The sequence below is a fragment of the Dromaius novaehollandiae genome, chromosome Z (genome assembly GCF_036370855.1).
Source record: "Dromaius novaehollandiae isolate bDroNov1 chromosome Z, bDroNov1.hap1, whole genome shotgun sequence".
NCBI lineage: Eukaryota > Metazoa > Chordata > Aves > Casuariiformes > Dromaiidae > Dromaius > Dromaius novaehollandiae.
The window spans coordinates 26,516,357-26,532,284 of NC_088132.1; the positions used below are offsets into that span (position 1 = coordinate 26,516,357).

At 40.8% G+C, this 15,928-nt stretch overlaps 1 protein-coding gene across 1 annotated transcript in view; it reads left to right on the forward strand.

Annotated features, from left to right (window-relative positions):
• Positions 1 to 15,928, forward strand: part of LOC135325100 (proprotein convertase subtilisin/kexin type 5-like) — a 249,339-nt gene that overhangs the window by 19,374 nt on the left and 214,037 nt on the right. Inside the window, exon 2 of the mRNA XM_064502600.1 lies at positions 5,293 to 5,397. Coding sequence (XP_064358670.1) covers positions 5,293 to 5,397 — 105 coding nt within the window. The remainder of the gene's footprint in view (positions 1 to 5,292; positions 5,398 to 15,928) is intronic.

A 15,928-nucleotide genomic window follows, 5' to 3' on the forward strand; every position in this document is an offset into this window, starting at 1 on the left:
GAAGTATCTGTTCTCTGTAAAACAAACCTGAAAAGACAGGAACGTGAGAGGAGCACAGATACGAATTGCCAGCTGAGGTTCTGCCTGCCTTGGGCACACATGGAGGTATATGCACAACCTGGACATCTAATTTGCATTAGCTAATTTGGGCTTAAAATAGAATGGAAAACTGACTTGCCTGAACATTTCAGCATGGTTTGAGATCAAGCTTTTAGAGTAGCCCAGGTTGAGTTTGAGGTGATAATTGTATTCATACCCAAATTGCTTCAGTTTTGCTGCTGCTTTGGATTCTTTTAGTTAACTGAGTTTGGGCACATTGGAAGTGCCCCCCCTTTTTTTTCCAGTAGGTATTCCTTTAATGTACCGATTTAGAGCTTCTGTAAAACAGAGCCTAAATATCAGTATTTCCCGCCGTTAGCCTAGTCGTCAGAGTAGTAATATCTTGGAGCTGCAGTCCAAGACAAGACCACAGCGTTCAGGAGGGCTAGCAGTTTCTGACTTTTTCTATGCTATCTGCCTGTGGTAATCTAAGAAGCTGTTTTAACTCAGTACAGGATAGCGCAGGATATTAGCCCAAAAGGGGACTAGCAGAGAGTTTAAATATTTGGATAGAAGCCTCTTCTTCAGGCCTGGAAGGCAGAGTAAGTTCCTGAGGGCCTGTGCTTCTCCCTCCTAAATATTTCATTTACTGGTCTATGCAGAAGCCCCAAATTGTCCAAAGCTGAAGGCGGGCCATTCCTTTGCCTCACTGCAGTGTGTAAGCAAACCTTATTTCTTTTGTATGATACCTAGTAGGGCTTTCTGACCCTACACGCTGATATCAGAACTCCGATTATAAAGCATTTAATGCTTCCTAAGTGTGCAGGGACAGAGGCAGGAAAAAGGGCAGCAATTTTCTATAGTATCATTGAGCCTGTTTTCACCTGTGGGTAGTGATTGTGGCACGGGCCAGTATGGATCAGATGGAGGGCTGTGGCCACGCTTCCTTCGCGTTCGTTGTAGAGCAGCGTGCATCAGAGGATCTTGAGCTGAATTGTAAGTCGTGGGAATATTTGGTTCTGCCAGAAATAAAAATGCTTTGTGATACTGGCTCAGCTTCACTGGCATTTAATTCAGGAGAGGAGGTTCCCATCATCTCAACACGTTCTGTTTCAACATTTTCACAGTGAAACATTTTCATTTTTGGTTTGAAACATCATTTCCGGTGTACTTTGTATCACACGACAACATTTTAGAGTTTGAAATACAGCTGAGGTATTTTTGTCAAAATGAGATGATGAAAGTAATCCTAATGAACTTTCTTCTTTCTTTTTGTAGTATTTTCTTCTTCTCTCTCCCTTCTTAGCCCTTTCTTCTGTAAAGAATTTTAATGCTTTAGAGGTTTGTCCCAATTCTGAAAGAAGTGAAGTCAGATCTTGAGCCCCATGTGCAGTACACTTCTGTACCTAATTATAGTGATTTATGTTCCAAGTCTGCACAGGGGTAACAGATCTGTGTTTCTTTGGCTCTTTCTAGCACTTTGTCGAGTTTAGAACTAGTAAGGAATTAGACCTGATCTTCCTTCCTTTCCCAGTCCATTTTGGACCAAAGTTGTCAAAGACAAGAGAAACAGGAACCTTAACAATACAGCCGCCAATTCACCAACTCGACAGCATGCTGCTTCCCATTCAGCCCACTGCGAGAAAGTGTATTTTGCAGCTGAATGTCTAGGTAATTTGTCTGTTCAAGAAATAGAAGAATTCTGTTCAAAGAATAGAATAGAAGCATTTTAATCAATCTGTTAGATAAGAAACTGATGGGAAAGCGTCTCTCGAGCTGCTTCCTATCAGCAAGGGCTTGAACAACTTCCTTGCTCATGTTCAGTTACATGGAAGTTTCAGTTGTAGTTTCAGAGTATATTTAGGTCAGTCTAGTGGTCATATGTGGATATTTAAGGCAACGTTAGCATTTATCTTTCCTTGCAGAGTTTATGAGGACAGTCATAGGTGAAGGTAGATGACTTCATTCAGTCATCATATCCCAGACTATCTCAATACTGCCTGCGACTATAAAACTGCATAATGAAGAAGTATATTCCAAGGACTAAGCTTAGAAAGTTTGGCTCGTGTTTCATAGTTAATATCTTTAAAATTCACTGATTTTCTAAACCTTAAAAAGAAAAGAAGACCTAGTAAATATAAAATGAATGTATATATGTGCATGTTTTGTTTTTCTGGGATTCTGCTGCTATGTTGTCGGATTATTATTTCCACGAGTTATTTTATCCTTGATTAAACATTGTATGGTGTTATTTAAATTTATGTATGTATTTATTTTAAATTTTCAGTGACGAAGATTGCTTCCAGAGAGAGTAAATCCCTTCCCCTCCCCCCACTTGCTTTTGGCCAGGCAATTCCTCAGGAATGTTTCTCCATCTCTTTTTAAAGAAATCAGGTCTTCAGGTCAAAAAGAAGATTACAAAGATTTCCCGAGGATAAAACAGCTAAATTGTCATCAGTCTCTAAGGTGGTTAGATCTGCAGTATGGTGTTTCTGTCTTTGCATTGCTTTCCCTCTGAGAGTGCCTCTAAGACCTGGTAGTTAAAAGTTTAAAAAACAATTTAACAAGAACATCCATAATGATAAGTTTTATTGTGCTATATTTCCATGATTTAACTATTCTCCAAGTGGTCCAAGGATTTGGAAGGTCTAAGTAAATTCCCATTAAGGGAAAAGAGGGCAATAAAATTTTTAATAACACTGGTGTTACCTTACTGTGAGAGGCACTGGCAGTTTGTGAATATGAATTAAATTCCATTTAAAAGATTTGGGATCCTTTAATTTCTCTGACAGTTACAAAGCAAATCTGTAGCTATCACCATTTTTATTAATTATTATTAACAGTTAGTGTTATGATTTGAAAACCGATGATGCCTGGAAGACATGGTGTTACAATGACCACACTTAATTCTAAGGGCTTAATTCTGTCTCCTGAGCGTAAGGTCTCAGAGGGAGCACAACCATCAAGCGTTACCGAGCCTCAGGATTTCCCCCTTCGGTTGGAAGGTGCAGACAGCACGCAGCTCCCTGCCTGTGTGGGCAAGCCGCGGGGCTAAAACGTGCCCGGGGCTGTCTCCTGGCGCCTCCGTTCCCTTCTGCGGTGGCTCGCGCTGCCGGACGGTGCTGGAAGAGATGGGTTGTGCACCTTTGTCTCGGGGCAGCCTTTCTGTCACGCACACTTGTGCTAACCTGGGGGCCAAATTTCAAGGGTTGCTATAAATAATAATGGTTTTTAAAAAGTGCGACATTGGCCTGGTATTTAGTGACATCCATTGTGCCAGAGGTTGTTAAACTATCAGAAAAAACTGATTAATCCAGTCACTAGTGATGCAAAAACATGACCGTGTACAATACTGTCCCAGATTTCCCTTGGGGCTAGCTAAATCATCATGGAAATGGCTTGTTTTTCTGGCGCATGCTGTGTCACCAGTGGTGTACGCTGGCCCGTGGACAGACACCTGCAGGTGCTTCGGCACCAGCTCTGAGAACAGGGAAGCCGCATGTGGAGGTGACCTGGGGACATTCGGGGTCCCGCAGCTCTTTGAGACATCCGCGAGAAGACTTTCCCCATAGACTTATATTCTCTCTTTTTTCTTTTTGTTTTCTTTTTTCTTTTTTTTTTTTTTTTTTTGCTGGGTGGGCACTTGGAAAATGGAAAACAGGTTCATCTGTGGGACAGGATCCCACTGCTTCCATGTGGATGGCCTCTCAGACAGAAGGCAGGCTGGAGATCCCTATTACAGTGTTAATGTGCTCCATTTAGGCTGAGTCAAACCAATTCCTGTTTCGTTTATGGTAGACCTGCTTGGTTGAAAAAAAGTTTTGGTATTTGACATAAACTAGACATACGTCACTCTTCCTGAAATGAAGCTATTGATAGACCATTTTAGTTGTACTGATTGAGATTAGTATCTTAAATCCTGGTGAAGTTTTCCCCTTTAGATGAACTAATGGAACTAATTTAAACTGAAGACTTATTTTCAAGCTATTCTCCCTCATTCCTCACTGGCCTTTATGTTTTTAAACTTTAAGATAAAATATTCAAGTGTTCCAATAATTTTCTGTCAATATTTCATCTTAGGCTATTCTGATTTTTTCTCAAGATTTGTGTTTTCTAATAGTCAAAAAGCAGATTCTTGGAGTTCCACAGTGGCTTTCTTTGAACCTTTAATTAACAGTCAAGTTAAACAGTCAAGTTTCCTATATATGTATTTTTATAGCTACAAATTCAGAATACAGGATCTTTGAGGTTAGAACTTTTCAGTATTGCTCCTAACTCTTTGGTGATTTCATTCAGAATTATTTTCAAAACCAAACCTATTTTCTGAGGTCACTTTGAGTGACAACTTGAAATAACAGTGAGTTCAAATGTCCCTTTTTTGCTCATCATTAAGGAAACTTAAACTGAATTATTAAGTGTCTTACATGATCTACAGTGTGTTAGAAGGCCAAATTCCAAATGGCTTGGGATGACATTCTCCCTGAAAACAAGGAGGCTGAATATTTGTATACGTGTGAAAGTAAAGTTTTAAGTTATGAATATTTAGCAATTAATGACACTAGAAGGGGAAATTTCATTGTAAAATTGTGACAGCTGTCTTAGTTTAATATTTACGTTGCTACCGTGTACTGATGGGATGGATAGAAAGTATTTTTACTGCACTTGTGAAATTTGCAATTTGGTATGGATTGAATTTTTACTTCTAGTAAGCTATACTGTGAAGTTAGCATTTCCATCTTTCTTTCTTCTACTTCTTTCTTGCCCACCTTCTGCAGAAAGAGAAGCCTTTTCCTGGTGAATAGTCTGATGCTGCGGATGTCTTTTTTATAAGTTATTTACATAATTAACTGCATCCAGTGCATTTTACAGTACATTTCCTTAAGCAAACTAGATGGAATGTTTTTTAATAACCGTATAGCCATTTGATGAGTTTTATACTTGCCATTTGAGGACAGTTTGGACATAGATTGATATATTACTTAAAATACTGCCTATAAATTAAACATTAAAAAGGTAGATACAGACAGACTAAGCAGCTCAATTATAATCTTTGGTTATGCAGTTACTGCCTCAAGGACACTCCATCTATTTCATATCATGTGTCCTTCTTTTGAAAGATGATCACTGGGTTCAAGTAACATTTCACCACAGCAGGAAATTGCATAATTTATAGACCTTTAAAAATGAAAACCAGAAAACGGCGTTTCCTAAATTAAATTTCCCTCTCTTTTTTTTCCTTTTCTCCCCTTGCAGATTGGAACACTGAAGGATTACTACCACTTCTACCATAGTAAAACAATTAAAAGGTCAGTTCTCTCAAGTAGAGGTACCCACAGCTTCATTTCAATGGAACCAAAGGTAAGAAAATCCACCTATGTGTCTGAGGCAAAAGCCTTTGCATTTTTTATATGAAATATCATACCAGGAGACATTCACCTGAATGGCATATAGCATTACAAGAGCAGACATACTATCTGTTTGCTAAGGTTCTGCTTCCCATTAAAACAAAGCAAAGACAATATCATGCTATTAAGTATGTGCTGTTCTTAGAACATAAGGTCCAGCTTTATTCATGGAGGAGTTGCAGTTTGGGAATTTTGTTAATGTACTAATAGCTGTGCTTCTCTAAAAATCACAGCTATAATATTGATAAGCATTACTTTCTGCAAATCAACCAGCTTTTGGAAGGAAAATGATATCCCTGTTCATATGAAGCTTTCTTTTGTTTGTGTTTGGTCTTTTTCTGGCTTTAAAGTGTGTGAGGGATTAAAGTAGGAGTACTCTTTTCCATGGACTTTTTGGCAGTTCCTATTGATCTTAATTTTGAGAGACCTCTCTCTGGATAATGGTGTCACACTGTCAGACTGTGTATTATATAATAGGTAACTGGTAACATAATTTAATTACTCATTTATAGTTGGTATAATTTTGTCCTGTGGCTTTTTTTTAATCCTTTAGTCCTTAAGTCTCCTTAAGTCCTAAAACACACTTTTGTCTTAATCCTTTAACTTCAAGGGTTTGCACCTTCATCCCTGACTGCAGAATTGGATTTCTTGTGGTTCTCTTTAAGAAAGGAAGTTTGAAGAAGGTTCCTTTAGCTTTTTGAATGCTGCTCAAGCAACTCCCTCCCCCACAAAAAGCCCACAGCCCCCCAGTGTTTCTCACTGGTTAAAACAGGGTCAGTCTTTTTTTAGTCATTGAATTATGACCGTTGTCTGTGAAGGATTTGTGCTGTCCTAAAACTTGACAAGGATTTAGGAAAAGTGTAAGTTATCAGTGAAAGACAATTTGAGTAGTGCGTGTATTCCTTGCAAGCTAAGCATCCTAGAGGAATACTGAAGACCACAGGAACACTTCTGTGGTCTGGAAAGCCACATTTAGGGCTGAAGCTCCTTCTGAGGAAGGAACAGGACGCGGGAAGTGCACATGGAGCGTTTTTCCCCCTGTGTGGATAGGGCTAAGCTGCTAGGATGTGTAGGGACCCCAGCAGCTCTGCTGAGCTGCATGCAAATGGTCAGGGCCCAAACCTCTACTCCCACAAATGCTCAGACCCAGCGCTTCACTGGGAGCAGGTGATGCTGCAAAGGAAGGGAAAGCATTCACATCTGCCTCAGTATATGCAGTTTCCCACATGCCCCGAGGTTGTGAAGCGATATGCAAGCAGGTGCACGAGCTGACAGGCACGTACCACCATAAATGTTCCCGTTACGCCCACCGGCCCTATACCCCTTCTGCATCTCTGGCAGACAGCCAAAGTCATGAGAGGCAGAGCACAGCAGAAAATCAGAGACGAGATCGGTTTCACAGGGCCTTCTGCCTTACACCGTTTAGGTCTTGTCCCGTATGTGGCATGCTGTGCTAGCACTGGCACAGGAATCACATCGCTGAATTTGTGAACTGTTGTTAAATATTACTTTAATACTGAGTCGCTCTAGGGAGGGTTGTGCAAGGCACTTCAGCCTGTTAATGATTCTGTACCCAAAGAGAAGCCAAAAGTCTAATTCCTTGATCTGGCAGAAGTGCTTGTGATTGACTCTGCAATTGCTCCACTGAATCTGGGCTAGGAAACTCTTGAGTGGCTGGAGACATGTCAAAATATGGATATCAGTATTTGTAGACTAATGGCCGTGTTGTCCTCAGTTTATATAACATTAAACGATCAGTATATGAAAGTAGACTTTCAGTTGAATTGTCCTGTGTAAGCTGGGCCTTTTAAAAACAAAAGGTTTAATCTTAAAAAAGGCACATTGCATGGCCGTGAGAATTTTAAAGGACTAGTACTATATACTACTGTATTTATGAGTGTCACTGTATCTAATGCCAATATTTGCAGCAGATTAGATGGCATGTGTATTTGTGAACAAGGGAACACCAAGGTTTGTGTACTTTCCAAATCATTTAATGATCATTTATTTAATGCTTAAAAGCCTCTTCTGTTTAACATGTGCACCTAATTACTGTGATCTGTGGTTGCTTCAGATACGGATCACTAGTTTGTTCTTAATTTTATACAATTTTAGATAATAGAATTTTCACTGAGTGGAAATTCATTATGTAAATAACCTGTATGTAATAGAGAAACCATTTTGAGATCTGGCATTTCTGAACTATGTGTGTGGACAGTGTTTGATTTCACTGTGTGAATTTAAAGGGAAAGATATATAGGTAGTTAAATTGCTTTGAAGATCTTTGTCTTGATTTTTTTCTTCTAGAAATGACTCTTCACATGATTTTAAACAGTATGAATAGGTCCAGCAGGGAACATAAATTGAAGATGTATGTATTACACATTTTTACAGTTGTCTCAGTATTAGATGAACATTACTCTGCTTTTAAATGATAACGATACAGGATATGCAGTATGCCATAATTTTGTCCATTATCATTCACATCATTGCCTCTCAATTCTAGGGGTGGCCAGTTAGAGGTGAAATGGATTAAGCAGTTTTGAGAGATGCAAAGGTCCAAATGAGGTTCTAATGTCCCTAACATATTCTGTCATCTAGAAAATTTCAGACGTGGCTTTCTCCACAGCATGTTTTCTAGTCTTGCATGTAGTCATGTGGTGTTTCCTGTGTTGATAGAAAAACAAAGATGAGAGAAGACTGTGGATTTGAAGCAGAGACCAGTACGATATGTCAAAGCTAAGCGTTGAATAAAATCCATGGGTGGCAAAGACATTACATGAGTTTCTGATCTTTCCAGCTAATTTCGTGTTTGTGGGTGGCTGTTGGCGGGAGTCAGTGTAAATCCCATACCATGAGTTATGAGCCTTTCTTTACCTGTTTAGAGTTTGCTCAGCAACGTTATTTTGGTGCTGCTGTGCATGAGACAATGGGAACAGAAGCAAAAATCAGGTGGTAAGATGGACAGAGTCAGTGCATTGTCCACAGAGATCATTCAGCTCTAATACAACTTCTTGCTGGTAGGCCCTCCACTGAAATCAGACTGATAGAGCATTTCCAGGGATGGGAATTGATGCACCTCTGGGTTTGCCCTAGTGGCAAAATGAAGAGACATGAAGTGGAAAGAACTGTCAAGTACGAGCGTGATATCACTGTGTAAATCAACATTTGCATCAATACAAAGTATAAGGAAAATCGGGTGGAGCTTTTCTATCACTGAAGAGATTACAGTTCCAATGAAATGTCAGAGATGAAGCCTGTACTCATGGCAGTGAAACATGTAAGTTAGGTGGACCGTACAGATGAGAAAGTTGTCTTTTCATACAAGGTACAGTTATGTGAAATGGGGAGTTTGTAGTGAGGGGCCGTGATAATGAATTTGTGACTCATGTAGTGAAAAATGTTCCCCAAAATCAAATAGCATAAATGGCAAAGCAATAATCCCAGAAGAATGCAATTGTTAAGTTAATATAATGCAGCTTTCAGATTGATAATATATTCAAAATGATGTATGTACAAGCTAAAGTATGTTCTGTTTTGCTTATGAGGTCCCGGTGCTTTGCATCACAAGAGAGATCTTAAAAAGAAATGTGGCCCATAGCAATGCTGCTAAATGTATAATTAATAATTCAAGTTCCTGTGAAATCTCCCATTTACTAATGGGGAAACCATTTTGCAGCATTAGTGTGTGTTTGTCAGCTTGAACTATGAAACCATCTTACTTTTTTTTTTTTTTAATTCTTTTCAGATAGGTTTATTTTGGGTTTGAACTCCTGATTCAAATCAGCCTCACTCATCTTTTAGAAACTGAAAAAATTCCAGTCTCACATCTAGTAAAATAAGCAGTAAAACAACCCGATTTCAGCAAGATACCCTACTTGAGCAGGGTTTTGCTGAGATTTCATGCAGTTGCCCCAGAGACAGAATACCTGGGGGAAGCATTGCTCCAGGCAGACATTTACATTTTCCCCAACCTCACCTAACCACGCACAGAGCAAGCCTGTATGACCTGGCGCGTACAAGCTGTTAGTACCGTGTATACAGCTCCACTGCTATAACAAGCTGAACAGAACTGGTGCTAACAACACATAAAATCATAGCAAAAATATCTTTGAGGAGATAAAACCAAATGCTCAAGACTGTCTTCAAAGGAAAGGAAAGGAATGCCGGAAGCCCATCTTTAATACTAGTAGGACGTTGTGGGTGTTTGTGAGAGGGCAGAGGGAAAATGAACAGTAGCAGGCACAAGTAAACTTTTCATCACATTGCTATGTAGCAGTGGTTGTACCAGTTCATGTTGCTAAATAATATCCTGGCTTGAAATGGGAGGTAGCTGGCTAAAGAGCAGGGAAAACGACGGATTTCACCACAAGGTGATGGTCGTGCTTCGGCAAGGAACATGCCACTACTTGTGGAGCTTGTCTTTGGAGGCAGACAATGCGTTTTATCACTCCGGATCAGAATGCTCATTGCAGGTAGAGAGAAAGGTTAGATTTTTCATGCTAAGAAGATGATCATCAAGGTGTATTTACTAATTATTTTCCAATTTAACTGTACCAAGATTGGAGTATGAGGTGGGGTTAAGGAGCAAATAAAACTTCAGCCAATTTGTATTTTGTTTAGGAAGCACAAAACTCAGCAGGAGTGAAGAATTTCATTACAGTACTAAAACCCTAGGTTTTTAAGAGAAGTGTCTTGGACTAAAGGTTAGAGAAATTCTGGTGAGAATGCTGTTGTGGGAAAGCCAGTATTTCATGTTGGCGATGCTAAGTTGTTAAACCTCATCAGTGAACAAAAGGATCTTGCTAGCTAAATAGAATAACAGAACTGTTAAATCTTGGGACAAGGTGAGTTGCTGATGTCTGCCTGGGTAGCCAGAACCTGTATTGGCACGCGGAGGACAAAAATCAGTAATAGTTCATAGCAGAATAATGGGAACTGCCACGCTATTTTCCATGTTCAGAGTTTGACTGGAGAGTCTAAGTTATGAAGTAATGAAATATTTACCACTGTGGACCTTTTATTTAATTGTCTCTGAAATCCTCTACATGAGCCATCCTTCCTTCTTTGGGTCAGTCAAGATCAAGATTCAGACTTGCTATTTTTAAGAAGCCTGTTGCTGGGTGAGTTAGAACATGAACTGAGTCACAATGTGAGAGAGGGCACAGCAACACTTCACTTCAGTACCTGCCTCCACAGTGTTAAACACAGCTTGATACACACATGGTCAAATAGTTGTACACTTAAGATCTTGTTTTAGGGCCTCTGGAGATACAATGCAGCTGTTCACTGGTGCCCAACTGCGTTAGATCCTGTTATAATTAGTGTTGTTCTAACAGCTGTTCATGATGTTGTAAAGGTTGTACAGGATGGTTGGGTTTTTTTTTTTGTTTAATGTGTGATTGAGATCTGTACTTACGGGGGTGACCAGTACATTAGGCCTAACTTAAACTAGGTTCTGCCTCAGCAAAAGTCCCTGAGAAGACTGTGTGGAAATCAGGAATGATTTTACCATGCTGAGACTGCATGTCAGCACCAGCCTTACTCTCCGCTGTGGCCCGATATGGTCTAGTTTGCCAACAGATATGACAACATACCTAGACTTAGAGGAGAAACCACAGTGATGAACTCAAGTGAGCAGAGCAAAATGGAGCGAAATTGCAGCCCTGTTTTCTAGCAGGTTTCTCTAAGGCTGCACTAACCCAATATCTGAAACACTTGAGAAGGTAGGGTGAAACATCCCATTCTCTCTAATCTTCCTGGGAAAAAGCAACCTAAAAAGTTGATGTTTCTTTCCCACACATGGAACAGTGTTTGGCCTACAGATGATAGAAAATCAGCTCAAAATTGAACCTTGTGTGACAGCAACCTGAAGGTGAAAGGCTTAATCCAGAATATATTCACACACCAGCATGTGAATATACAGTGGCCTTCCTCTTGTACTGTACAGGCCAAATTCAAAGGTCTTGTAACAGGACATAACTGTTCCAGTAAATTTTGTCATATAATGGCAGTTTCTCTTCATTTATTTACAATGCATAGAAATATTTAACAAAGTTAATCATAATGCTCTTGGGACTGAAGTTTATTTGGGAAGAATAAAAGCTTTGTTAATATCTAATTCTATTAATGCTTTCATGAGATATCTTGCTTTTCTGTGGTGCTTAAACAGGAAGCCCTCAGAAGTAACCATCTAAGCAACCTACTAGAATTACCATTTGATGTTTTTCTACTAAAAGCAGAAAAATAGCCACTAGGAACTCAGTCTTAATACAATTTTAGAAATGAAAGATGTCCACTGTCAGAGAATATGGAAGTGTTTCTTGACATAAATTAACATGTTTGATTACCTACACTTATATTTCAGTTTCATCATAATTATCCCAGTTGTTAGTACCTGCCTCAAAGGGTTTTTGTCCTCTCCATATCCTTAATTGCATGTGCATTAAAAAGAAATATTAGATTTTAGAAAATTCTGATCATCTGTTTGCCAGGTCATTTTACAGAGCTGCTTTGCAACGACAATCTCACTGTTAACTGTTGTGTGAGAACTGGAGATTAGTCTAGAGATTGTAGCAGGCTCACTTCCTAATTAGTGTAGCAAATGGTTTGAGGAATGAAAAAAGAAACTATTTAGCAGGATTGCATTATTGCTTTTTTCTCATAGTGATTTTCTTAAGCTGGTAGCGAGATAGGCAAGCAAAGTGAAAGGTCGCAGGATGGCAAGGAGTTGAGCTGATCTTTTGACCAGTAGTATGCTGTGAAAAACTGCAGTGCCTCCCCCTTTTTATCAAGTTACCGCAGCGTCATAGGAGCCCAGCGTCAGAGCAGGTGGCAGGTATCACATTCCAGCAAGTAACAGACCTTAGTGGGATTGTGGTGGAGCTGCCAGATCCTGATTACTATCTTTGGGCTTCACAGTCAGGGAGAAAGGTGTTGGCTGACCCTAAAAGTGTAGGTGATGGCTCTGCCATCTCTGACGGAAGTAGCCCAAATCTTGTGAGACAAGAATATTTAAAATGAAGCAGATCACTTGGGTCTGTGGACTTTGATGTGTCTGAAGCCTTCTGGCTGCAGAGAGAAGGAATCAAAAGATAGGAGATACATGCTATGGCCTGGGGCTTTTCAAAGGATTATGCAAAGGAAAAAAATCTGAAGTAACCCATCCTGAATATTGCAAAGTAGCATGTGGCTTGAACATTATTCTTAATGACTTCAAAAAATTAGCTAGATTTTAGCTCAGAGCTCTTTAAAAACACAGATGGTTTTTCTTTTGAGGAATTGTGTTTTCTGACCTCTCCACACTTTGTGAATTTGGGGCTCATGCCAACTGGACTTCTTGGCTTTTGCTTCCTACTGTTTGTGCTGCTCTGTAAATATACTCTGTCATTAGTACACATGTAGACCAAACATTAGGAACAGTGGCAATATTTGTGACTATTGTATAGATCTCATTACAGAAATTTGTTTATGGCCCTCAAGAATACATCCAAAATATTGTTTAGGAGTGACGGGGAGGAAAATTCCCTTTAGGAGATACTTTTGTTGCATAGGGAACAAATATTTCTGCAAGTGGATATTATACAGTGCTCCATTCACAATTGGCCAGATTTAAGATTCAAAATATGATATCCCTCTTCAGTTTCTTGAATTTGAGGACATATCAGGGATAACATCCTCACAGGCAAGCTCAGGAAGAGTGGGATAGATGAGTGGGCAGTGAGGTGGATTGAGAACCGGCTGAATGGCAGAGCTCAGAGGGTTGTGATCAGTGGCGCGGAGTCTAGTTGGAGGCCTGTAGCTAGAGGTGTCCCCCAGGGGTCAAGACTGGCTCCAATCTGTTTAACTTGGTCATCAGTGACCTGGATGAAGGGACAGAGTGCACCCTCAGCAAGTTTGGTGGTGCTACAAAACTAGGAGGAGTGGCTGATACACCAGAGGGCTGTGCTGCCATTCAGAGGGACCTGGACAGGCTGGAGAGTTGGGAGGAGAGGAACCTCATGAAGTTCAGCAAAGGGAAGTGCAGAGTCCTGCACCGAGGGAGGAATAACCCTATGCCCCACCCCAGGCTAGGGGCTGACCTGCTGGAAAGCAGCCTGGAAGAGAAGGACCTGGGAGTCCTGGTGGACAAGTTGAACATGAGCCAGCAATGTGGCCTTGTGGCCAAGAAGGCCAGTGGTATCCTGGGGTGCATTAGGAAGAGCATTGCCAGCAGGTCAAGGGAGGTTATCCACTCCCTCTGCTCAGCCCTGCTGAGGCCACATCTGGAGTACTGTGTCCAGTTCTGGGCTCCCCAGTACAAGAGAGACATGGAGCTACTGGAGAGAGTCCAGCGAAGGGCTGCTAAGATGATGAAGGGACTGGAGCATCTCTCCTATGAGGAAAGGCTGAGAGAGCTGGGACTGTTCAGCCTGGAGAAGAGAAGACTGAGGGGGATCTTATCAATGTATATAAGTATCTGAAAGGAGGGTGTAAAGAGGATGGGGCCAGACTCTTTTCAGTGGTGCCCATCAATAGGACAAGAGGCAATGGGCACAAACTGAGACATAGGCAGTTCTGTCCGAACATGAGGAAAAACTTCTTTCCCGTGAGGGTGACAGAGCACTGGAACAGGTTGCCCAGAGAGGTTGTGGAGTCTCCTTCCTTGGATATGTCCTGGTCAATGTGCTCTGGGTGATACTGCTTGAGCAGGAGGATTGGACTAGATGGTCTCCAGAGGTCCCTTCCAACCTCAACCATTCTGTCATTCTGATTCTGAAAACAATTTTGTAGGTGTTTGCCCTTCATTGTCACCAGTAGAAGCATAGCAGAAAACTGTGTTCTGGTATATTAAAGCCTGACTCTAACCTGCTTAAATGTGATAGTGGTCACAGTTACCTTGTGCAGCATTTCTTTACTGGAGCTGCAGTGCTGATGGCAAAAATGGATAAATTTGGGGAAGTGTCTAGTGTATACCAGACCTAACTGCAAATTTAACATTAACTTCAGCATTTATCACCTTATTTTAGAAAACAGAAGTACTTAAGGCATAGATACTTTATCCTGAATATTTGTTTTCATTCCCACCATGTGATCTTTGTATAATTCAATATTTCAGAATATCATAATTACAAAAGTGAATGTATGTTCATGAAAGAATATAAGCAAGGAGAAAAAAACCTTTGTTCCTCCTTTGCTTTGTCAGAGGACACTTCAGGAGCAGAACCACTGAGCTTTCACTGTACAGGTAAAGGCTGGAGCTGGAGAGACTACCCGGGCAGCGTGCACTCCAGTGTGGCACAGTGTACTCTGGGAACCTCCAGGCAGTGACTGATTTGGACAGGGATTCATGGAGGTCCTGGCCACTTTTGCCAAGAGCGTAGAGGGGATATGCAGCATGTTACGCAGCTAACTTCAGCAGACACCATTAGGTTCCCCGCCTTACCTTGAGTTGTCTAAATGCTTTCTGAAGTTTCTACATCCTGGGATAAGATTGTCTCAGCATGTCTCCATCAGAGAGACACATCTGCCCAGTGGGCTCTCTCGCTGTGCACTGGGAGCGCTTGGTCTCATTCAAAATGGGATCTTTCAGGAGGGCCATGCAATGCCTGTACTTCAAAACGACAGAGGCTTGCGCAGCTCCTTTTTCTAAGCATAAACGCTACCTTAAAGAAAGAAATCCATGCGTATTTGCAGCCTGAAAAGGAAAAGTGTGTTAATTCATCTCACAGTTCCTAAATGGCTCAAGGATTCTGCTCAGCCTTAAGGACAACAAAATCACTTTAGGTAAAAACGGTGTGTGGGAAATTTAAACCCACAAGATGAATATTTCATCATGGTAGTTATAAACATGTGTAAGCAGAGAGTTATAAAGGAAACTGCTTGGCAATCTTTAGTCTGTGGATGCTAGCAGGTGTTAATAACATTTGAATTACTCTACAGTTCCAGTAAAGCAGTACAGGCTCCTGCATTTTTTTGAGCAGCAAAGTGGGTTTATAGGTGGAAAATGGTAGGGCAACTAAATGTTTAAAGAAAGGTAAGGAGAATTAGTACTTTCATTGCTAATCTGTGTTCAAAGAGCTTGCCAGGGAAGACAGCAGCTCTGACAGCTGCAATGGTCTCATATTATAATGCGTGTCTTTTTGCTGTTGTTAGAGTCAGTTTGCGTAGGTGGTGGCCAAGAGATAGCAAATTGGTGTTTTGGCTGCCGTGGTGTAAAATTGCTGGATATCAGAAAGAGTCAGAAGAGGAAGAAGTGGGGACATCCTAGTTTTGAACCAGGGAAAGATGCACCATTCTGGAAAAAGCTGATCCTGCAAGGCCAAATGCCAGAATATCAGCCAAGAGAGAGATTGAAAGAAAAGACATTTTGGAAAGGAGCATCCTGGAGCAGACCGTCTAGGCATGTGATAGTGCAGCTTTTGCACACCATTTCCTGGGGGGATTCAGCTTTGTCTGATACTGATGATATTGGTTATAGTGCAGGATATTCGTACAAAAATGGA